At 43.8% G+C, this 9680-nt stretch overlaps 1 protein-coding gene across 2 annotated transcripts in view; it reads right to left on the bottom strand.

The window, feature by feature from the left end:
• Positions 1-277: 277 nt before the first annotated feature.
• prex1 (phosphatidylinositol-3,4,5-trisphosphate-dependent Rac exchange factor 1) overlaps positions 278-9680 on the bottom strand; it is a 59182-nt gene continuing 49779 nt past the window's right edge. Inside the window, exons 29-41 of one of the 2 annotated variants that reach the window (XM_037480972.2) lie at positions 9482-9572; positions 9253-9381; positions 9057-9098; positions 8130-8347; positions 7894-7996; positions 6140-6283; positions 5259-5373; positions 4634-4700; positions 4434-4478; positions 3389-3564; positions 2977-3079; positions 2457-2524; positions 278-2357 (exon numbers count right to left, since the gene is read on the bottom strand). In XM_037480972.2, the coding sequence (XP_037336869.2) occupies positions 2315-2357; positions 2457-2524; positions 2977-3079; positions 3389-3564; positions 4434-4478; positions 4634-4700; positions 5259-5373; positions 6140-6283; positions 7894-7996; positions 8130-8347; positions 9057-9098; positions 9253-9381; positions 9482-9572 (1344 nt within the window). In that variant the 3' untranslated portion in view covers positions 278-2314. The remainder of the gene's footprint in view (positions 2358-2456; positions 2525-2976; positions 3080-3388; positions 3565-4433; positions 4479-4633; positions 4701-5258; positions 5374-6139; positions 6284-7893; positions 7997-8129; positions 8348-9056; positions 9099-9252; positions 9382-9481; positions 9573-9680) is intronic. The other variant, XM_037480973.2, reaches the window with a different exon arrangement.

The following is a 9680-nucleotide window of genomic DNA, read 5'->3' as shown; positions in this document are numbered from 1 at the left end:
CTGATCACGTCGGTCATCAGCAATACAGAAGTTTGAACTAATTTCATGGTCCAGAATATGCAACATTAGCCTTCTTCTATTAATGTTAGAACATCTGGCCTGGTGTGTCATCAAAACATTTTATTACTTACTTTATTTTAGGAGAGTGGCTTTAAATTAAAAAAAGCTGCCAAGACTATGCATGTTCGTGAAATATTCATGGCCCCAACTTGTGTTCATGGCTCAGTGTAACGGATAGCTAAGAACACAAACAACTCGACTTATACTGGAGATCATCTGCTTTGCTGAAACATCATCACACTGTGAACATTTTATTTAACAGCTTGTTATCGCATTTACAATGATAATCTTAGAAAGATTCAACAAAGATCCTTTGTACAGTTATTTTCAAGCAAAATAAAATTGCAAATAAGGTATATACAAAAAAACATTAGAATAATGTAAAGAAATGTGTAATCATTTACATTTATCTGTCTGGCTACAGAAACACGCTGCAGTCATCAGATCTTTTTACTGGCAACACATGCTTGACATCCGATTATGGTAACCAATACTGCATTTTGGGGTTTGTACAATGCACACTCCTGAGATTAACGGTGCATTTTATAAGGGAGATGATCATGCAAATGTCCACAAAGCCTCTTATGCTAAAAGAGGGAAGTAGAATATAGGCCAAGGGATGTGGAGAGACTATTTCAACATGCTCATTTGGAACCAGTTGCTTTTAAATAAATTAAAAAGGACTAAGTGATATGCCTAATGAGTGTAGCATGTCAAGACAGATTCATGAAATGCTCCTCAAATCTTTTTAAAGGGTCAAAAACCAGTTGTCAGTGAGGTTATTCTCTGCAAATACGCTTCTCTCCCAATGCACAGGCATGAATACAAAAGGTTTCATATAATATACTGTGTCCATAAAAAAAAAATCCAATTTAAGTTATAGCATAACTCAGACATATCAGATCTTTTTTCCCCCCTCTGACATCATTACAGTCGGTATGTCCAAGAAATTAAAATGTTCAGTAAAATAATGTTACTGTTTCAATCCAGAAACGATCCCTTTGTTTGCATCATCACTAAAACTTGAATGGACCAATTATTGTGCTTGTTTTAATACCCCCAGTGAAAACAACAGTTCAAAAACACGTAAAAACCAATTAAATGAATCTAAATAATGTCGTAGTTAAGAAGGCAATCCTTCAACTAGTACATTTGTATTAATATATTAATAATTTAACAACCTGTCGACTTAGCTGCTGATTGACAAGCAGCCTCGTATGGTTTGCTTTAGCTTCCTTTGTCCTGATTAGCTAGCTTCTGTTCATCTGCCCTCCCTTGCTCTCCCTGAAGATCCAAGTAACACTTCCTGGCGTGATCAAAATCGATACATATAAATAAAATACACAAGCAGTTAGGTCTAAGAAAAGAAATGGCATGCCATTGGTCCTTTAAATACTATTCAATACGTAGGCTGGAATGCTTTTAGATTCTTTAATACCTGATATAGTAGAAGTAAGGGATAAAAATGCTCCTTCTGGACACAATAAATAACTATCCTTCATATAGTGCAGTAATACAGTACTCGCGCTAAACCTACAGTAATTGCACAATAACCACAAGCAAAGGGCAAAAGAAAGAGTAGCCCCCCCCCCACCAACACGTTATCATCTGTCTTTTTATTTACCCTCCCTACTTTCTAAATCCATTCAGGTAGCTGTATACATGAATACAAGGTTCAAGTACTCTATTTTACTAGGGGTCCAAACGTTGAGCCCTGCGGAACACCAGCCAAAAAAGAGAGACAGAGGCAGCTCTCCCGAGATGCAGTCCAAGGCGAAACGGATAGCATCTGCATTTAGGATGACAGCCAGCTACAGGTAGTTTGGTTAATCCGGTTAAAAGCAACAGCTCTGTTAGGAGCGTAACCAACGTTGGTGTCTTCTGTATGAGGTCGCATTTTGCTCCAGTTGTCGGCCTTGGGTGGACAGACAAGTCTGACAAAGAAATCCTACGGGTTCCGAGGAAAACAGTACAAGATGAGTCTGGAGCTTCAGGCTGCATCAGTCTCATTGTAAGTGCTCCTTAGTAGCTATTAGTCATTCGTACGGTCTAGTTTAGCCTGTGTGTTGCACTGAGGACGTGTGGTGTCCATGGTGGAATGGTCCCTGTATTACTAGGGCAGTTGTGTGGAAGATGGGGGAAACGTCTCTTGGAAAACAAAGCAGTGAGACCTGTGCTATTGACATCCATCATCATATCTTCCTTTTTCACATTCACCCTCTCTCTGATGTCTTTCCTGAAGTGACGAGTTTGCTTAGAAATCTCCATCTGACGGTGGCAAACACAGTTTGAAGAGCCTGTTGTAAAAGTAAAAACTGAAATTAGGACTCTGCCTCGTTTTAACATCATATCACTGATAGTATTAGAAGAGGTGCATGCAAGGTGTCACCCAGTACCTTGGGAATGATGGAGGCATCTGGTCCATTACCTTGAGATTTTTAGCAGAAAGCTCAACTCTTGCTCCCTTATTAAAAGGAAAAAAAAAAGAAAACAATGACGATATTACTCTGGATGGCTCAACATTCAAAAGCCTACAATGTTTGGAACTACTTGCTGTAAGTCAGGGCCTATTATGTCAGGTTTGATTTATGACTGCATGGTGAAAAATAATCGTTAGTTGTGTATTACAATACCTTAATCATTCAAAGCAAATTGAAAATTAAAATACAAACTACTGTATGGTTAACTTGCAATATATTTTTACATGAGCCTTTGTGGAACACAACTGACATCAGATAACAAAATAGTATATGATTTTTGTATTATTTTCTATAAATAAATCCATATAAAAAAAATCTCACTTTCTATCATTGTCAGAATTATTTCCAAATGTATTACCAGTCCTAGGTCTTACTAAAATAAGTTCCATTAAACCAAATATAGGTGCAAGGAAACCACACGAGGCCTCAGCTCTACCTGTTTGCGCATTATATCCATGGTCTGCATGATGCAGCGCGGCATGAGGCCGTGGTTCCTGGCGAGGATCATCGCCTGCTCCAGTGTCACATTCAGGGTACATCTGCAAAGAAAAAAAGAGGGTTCAGCTATGCATGTGCCTCTGTAACAAAAACACAGGGGCAAGACACTCCTATTCCTGCTTTTAAATTTATTGGCCTCATTTGGTCATACTGTGTTTTTCTCTTTATGTTGAATTCTTGCCCTATAAAGCACTTTTTCATCTTGGTCTGTAAAAAGCAAGTGTGTGCGCCTGCTGCTGGACACCTCGAAGTACCAATGTGTATGAGACAGTGAGGCGAGGCGTCGCTGGGTTTATCTCTAGCCCGGTACAAGGAGTACAATGAGGTCGCCGCAGCACCACCACACTGACCTCTGCATGCCGGTGCCACACATGGTGATGTGGCAGGCTCCCAGGCGGTTACACAGCTCCGAGGACACGCACAGCACGCTGACACCCGACGGGTGGCCTTGGGCGCTCGTCCGCACGTTGACGTATGACTGCATCAGTCGACAAAGGTCGTCCAGCGTGTTGAGGGGTCGAAGGAGCTATGAGGAGCAGACAGTCGAGTGGGGGGGGGGGGGGGGGGTCAGTGCTTCAAACTAACTGCAAACAAGACATTGACCATGGCGAAAAAAGTGTCCATCTTACCAAGTCAGTTAGCTTAGCGTTATGTTTTAAAGGCTGTGTTTCAGAAAAAGATTGTTTATATCTTACAGTTAATCCTGAAAAATCACACGGGAATATCGACTAAAGCGACAGTTTACAGCAAAATAAAAAACTAGAGATGTGTTACGTGTTGGGGTGAAATATTGTCTGTAGAATGGTGTGCCTTCTCTCCAGAATAATGGAACTACATGATGCTTATCGATGCTCAAAAAAGCATTGTCTCTTTCCAGGCAGGGTCTTGACAAGGAACTTAGGATAAGACGTTACGAGCAGTTTCATGAAGAGATCGTTCTCTTTCAACCATGATTGCTGCACGAAACGATGTCTGCTTAAAGCAAATTAAGTTACCATTTGATCTGTTTTGGAAACAAGTGGATTGGTCTCCAACCACTTGATGTTTTTCAATATTCTATACTAAACTAAGAAAAGTGACTGACTTGTTAAGATGCTGCACCAGTAAATATGAAAAGGAAAATCATTGAGTAGGACACACAAGAGGACTGGGGACTTTCTTAAATTAAAACCTGAGGATGAGGCACTACGATTGAAACTATGTTCTATTCAGCTTTAATCACTGGAATCTAGTTCAGCTACAGTCAGTGTGGATCTGTTGCCTAATCTAATAATCTCTCTACACTGCATTCAAATGGATGCAGTATAATAATGTTGAGGTTAGTTGGAGTTAATAGGGGAGTCTTGGCAAACTAGTTGGAGGGAAGGATGTGGGTTCAACTCCAGTACATCTTACTTTTGAAATGCTTGGTCGCAGGTCTCTAACTTCAAGGCCCAGTATCTGTGCTTGCATTTATATCCAGTCACAACGTTATATAAAAAATGGACTCATGTTACAAGAACAGGGTACAATTAACGAGATGAAAAACCCAAGGACTGCAAAGTAGACAGCAAAGGCATTGAGTGGGAGATGTAAGAGAATTAGTGTATGTTTACCTGGTCTATCTTCATCGCAGTGGTGTTAGAGTCCGTGGGGAGATTGGACTTCTCCAAATAAAAAGCCCTGTTGGGGAAAAACACATATCTGGTTCCATCTGTGTGTTTCTCCTCTGACTCAATCTGTGTGTCAGAGTCATCTAGCATCTGGAGCCCTTCACTTCAGAGAATATGTGTCACATATTATCATCATCATCATCACAGCCATATTATTATAATCAATATTATTTAACAGGCCAATAAACAAAAACAATTCAAAGAAAATAAACAAAACTTTAGTCATAGAGGCAGCTGTAAGAATCTCAACTTCATGAACCGAAAATGCTGAATAATAACATTTTGTAAACATTGTAATTTGCGCATGTGACATCTGTTCGTCACATCTGCAGTCACTGTTGAACAAATTCCTATCAAAGGTGGTTCGATAAATAAGTGTTGCATGAATATCACACCAGCCGACGTTAGCACACGAGCCGCTGGGACGCGGCCAGTTCTCACCTTGAACAATTCAAGACCTTGAAACTTGTTCAGACAGCAGTCCAAGCTGCCTGCTCATGCAACACCACAGGGTTGACTCTCCCTTTAAGGGGGAGAACATCCCAAGCGCTGGTGAGGAATGACGTACCTGAGTCTGCGGTAGTAGGCCTTGACCTTCTCCAGTGAGACGGCGTTGGTGCGCTGCTGGAACTCCTCCATGGCTGCGTAGTCGTGCTGAGACCCTCCCTCTGGACGCTCCAGGGCTGGACAAAACGTTTAGATCAACACATCGCAGACATGGCCACGTGCCCTCCAACTTAAACCCTTGCATCTCAAAACATCAGCACCATGCCAACTTCCCCTGAACATCATTTGATGTTGACTGTGAAAATCCATCCGATCCAACCAGACTAAAGTGTCAAATTAAAACATTGGAGTTTTAATTTGACAATGAGGACATGCTGACGGATGTAGCCTGGCACTCACACAAACTTCAGCACCTGCGGTCGCGTAGCGGCCGACCCCCGATAAGCAGCAAAGACTATTTTCCACTAGATGGCAATGATGAGCCACAGACGTTACTCGCTCACTGGTTCTGAAGCCGTGATGGAGCACTTGGTTCCAGTTCAACGACATGAGTGATACGAGCCCCGTCATCGGGCTTGTATTCCAACTGGTGCTCATCTGTGGAGCTATAATGGCTCTTTACGGGCATGATGCCTAATGCTGGCCCTTCTCCTCGGGCCAACAGAGACTGAGGGAGAACTAGAAGACACACGGCAACGCAAGAGTGGATTTTCTATAAAAGGCCTCCATCTAACTTAATTAAAGCATTTTTTTGGAAATGTGCCTGTGTGATGATTTTAAATGATACAATTCAAATTGTGTTTAATACAAGCATCCTTGAATTTGGCACTGCTGATCCAAAGAGTTTGATGAGCATTGCACGTAGTTCTTGGTCAGACTCTTGTTGACTATTGGAACACAGATGTTTCATTTTAAGAGGAACGTCCTCGGCCCCAGTCTTACCCCTGGTGAATAGGACGGTCTGCAGCTTGAGGCTGCCTCCGTTCTGCAGCCGGGTGGGCAGCTCGCTGAAGTGACAGCTGTCCAGGTACAGAGTGACCCTCAGGGCCTGCCGGCTGCCCTCCACCTGGTAACACACCGGCGTGTCTGCAATGCACACGGAGACGGAGAACGGTGAGGGGCTGTGAAGTTAGTGACCCTCTCGATATAGACCTCAGGGTGAAAAGTATATTAACCTTTACATTACACCTATGCTGTATGTGGCGTTATTGAGCGTACGGTAACATTTGAACATTTGAAGTTTTTACTAAGAGGGATAAAACTAAAATCCCTGCAGACAACAGAACAGAAACAGCCTTGTAAAAACTGAATGAAAACTCTCGTGCCCAGCACAGCCTTCCTTTGAACTTTGCACGGTAACAGAAAAAACACAAGTCCATTTAAATATAACATCGGTAATAACCCTGCATGTCAGTCATTTTGGGAAAGTCTGCAAGACACGAGCTTCTGCCAAATACACTGTTGAGATGAGATTGTTTTTTAAAGAAACGTAAGTCCACATTACTGAGCAGTACAAATTGACAGAGGTTGATCTCCATCATGACAATGCACGACCCAGATGTTTGCCAGCTGCATCGGTTTAATCTTTCTGCTCCCTGTGTGGTTTAATGTAATTTGTCTTTACTGCATCAGAGCAGAAATCTTTTCCAATTCCATTAACAATATGACCAGTAATAGTGTAGAACACAGCGATTTCTGACTGTGACCAGTAAAGGGAGAAGATGAACTTTACTGAGCGACCTCTAGAGTCAGAGCTCTTTGCTGAAGAAACCCATCAAGCCGTAATCCTGTGGAGTTGGCTGCGATGCCTCAGACTGTGGTGATCACACAATTGTTTCTCACCAATAGCTCCCGGTAAGTCAGAGATGCTATAAGCAAATCAATACTGTCCAATGGATGCTGCCGCCACGAACCATCCGATCCGCCTGCACTGCAGCAGTCTGAAAATGCAGTTTCTTTTTTACATTAAGGTGCAGGAGGTTGGGTCAGTATCTCATCCTACCACCCGCCGTGCGTATTACCAAGTATGAGTCAGTATGTGCATGCATTGGTTTGCATGTTTGTGCAAAATAGTCACATGCCACGTGTGGCAATACTTTCTGCTGCAGAACGTGATCCTGAAATAACAAAACCCCGCTTCAGTCTTCGCCCTGCCTCCAAAAACGGGAAGTGCACAAAGTGCTTTTCCTTTGAGCGGCAAATCTGTGCCGGCCACATTGAGGCGACTGAAAGGAGAACCGATTCAGGATGCGATCCTCCTTTTGTAGCTGCTGGCCTCTAAGGCTTCAGGTGGCTGGCGAGCCCATTCCGTGAATACAGGTACGGGGTTATTAAAGGCATGCACCCAGGTCACATCGGAACGCTCACAATGCGCACTATGAACAACCTGGGGTCAATTCTCAGGCTATTAAAATGCTTATTATGGATAAATGCTCCAACCTTGAGCAGTGTGGTGGGCTGCAAACATTTATGCAGTATATATCTATCACCGCCTCCATGTGTGTCAGTATATCATGTGTCGCAGAGTGCCACTCTCGTTTGAGGCTGCATGCAGCAGCGTTGTTGAAGATGATTTGTGGGGCAATTGCGCCACACACACACAACTTTATTCAGAGCTGGTGGAACCATACAGCTGCTCATTAGCAGCGGTGCCGTTTGAATGGGCAGAGTCAGTCTTTCGTGATGGAGCCTCTTACTTGCGACTAGACACTCATCCTCCAGTTGCCTGAAGAACACAGTGACTTTGTCCAAGTCTAACAGGGCCGCCTTGGTGTCCTCCAGCATGGTCCGCTCCTCTTTCTGGCGGGGGAGGAAAAAAAAAAATAGAGCGCTCAGTCATGGTGGGATAAGCGGTGTCACACAGCAGAGGACAGCTGCATTGCCAGAAACCCTCAAGGAGCCGGGACACTAGGGCTGCAAAATGCATGCTCACCAGGTGTGGTGCCAGCGTGGACTGGAAGTGCAGCAGCACTCCGATGACAGATATCTGCTCCAGCCACTTGCGGCTGGTCTCCTTGCCGTCCTCCTGGTACTCGCCGGCGTTGTTGAACCGCGACCGCAGCGCCGCCAGGAGCTGCTCCGCCAGCGTGCACAGGGCGCCCGTCGCCGCCTGGCAGAAGATCACATCTCGCCGCAGCTGAAGAGACGTGTCTGTTGTTGAGGAGTGCAGGGGAGGGGGACAAAAGAGGGTTAAGGCATTTCTACTTCCCATGGTGGGCTTCCTGGTTACACATTTCCTGGAGTGGCTCCGGTACTCATTTTTTATTGCATTGATCCCCTGAGAGGAAATCTCCCATTTCATTAACAAGCACTGTATGCCACTGCGCACAGTTCAAAGGGATCTGACACCAAGCCCTCGTGCTTGCACTGATATGCAAAACAAAAACCAAATACATTCTGCTTTACTGCAGAAATGAAAACAGATGTTAAAATGTATTTAGTTATGACATCAAAACATACTGACATATGGCTATGATATTCGGCTGTTCAATATTAATACAAAAGTAAGCGTGAATTATTACTCATGTGACAAACTGAAAGAAACAACAGAAACGTTTAATCCCATGGCATTACATTCTCCACTTCAAACAGATATCTCTGTTAGAACTTAGTGACCTTTGAAGATGTCTTAAGGACCTGCAGATGCTCTGCTGTAGAAGTGGCTGCATTTTCATATGATGGATGACCTCATTTGCACTGCTGTTGGAATCATTTAAAATACTCCAGTTATGAGAAATTTCCTGCTGCCTGTGCCCGAATTCTGCCGAATTTAGACCGCTTTTCTGGTAATTTTATGGACAATTGGATTCATCTATTTCTTTGAACTGGTCTGTCTCATTGACTATCCGCGTTACACTACCTGTGCACTTCAGCAGAGCCAGGAGAAGCTGGTTCTTTCCATCTGCAGGGACAGAAGGAATATAAGATGACTTTGAATTGCAACGACACATGAATCACATGCACGTGTGTGTGTGTGTGTGTGTGTGTGTGTGTGTGTGTGTGTGTGTGTGTGTGTGTGTGTGTGTGTGTGTGTGTGTGTGTGTGTGTGCGCTAACCGTCCACAAATCTCTGCAGGCTCTCCACCAGGGTTTTGATGGAGCTGGGCAGGTTCCAAGGGTCCTCCTGGATGTTCTTGTGGATGATGTAGCGACAGCGAACCGTCCAGTCTTCGGTTTGTCGGAACTCTGTTGGCAAAAAAACACGGAACGTGTGAGCGTGTGCACCTGTTGTGTATCAATGTGACCACCTTACCGGCAGTACTCACACACAGATATGCATACGTACCCGGTTGGGTGTGGTCAGAGTAAAAGTGCTTGGTCTCCTCACAGGCCTTAGACATGACTGCTCCTTTGAGTAGGCAGTTGATGGAGTCCACCTAAATCACGCACACACCAAACACACGCTTTGTCAGGTAATCTTTGCTGCTCATCGTCTCTCTGCTTCTGGCTAGAAGAACTACGGCATTTAGAGGAGCCCAGGGGAG

The sequence above is a fragment of the Pungitius pungitius genome, chromosome 1 (assembly GCF_949316345.1).
Source record: "Pungitius pungitius chromosome 1, fPunPun2.1, whole genome shotgun sequence".
NCBI classification, from domain to species: Eukaryota; Metazoa; Chordata; class Actinopteri; order Perciformes; family Gasterosteidae; genus Pungitius; species Pungitius pungitius.
The sequence above is the reverse complement of the archived record's forward strand: the minus strand, read 5'-3'. Positions and strand labels throughout refer to the sequence as shown.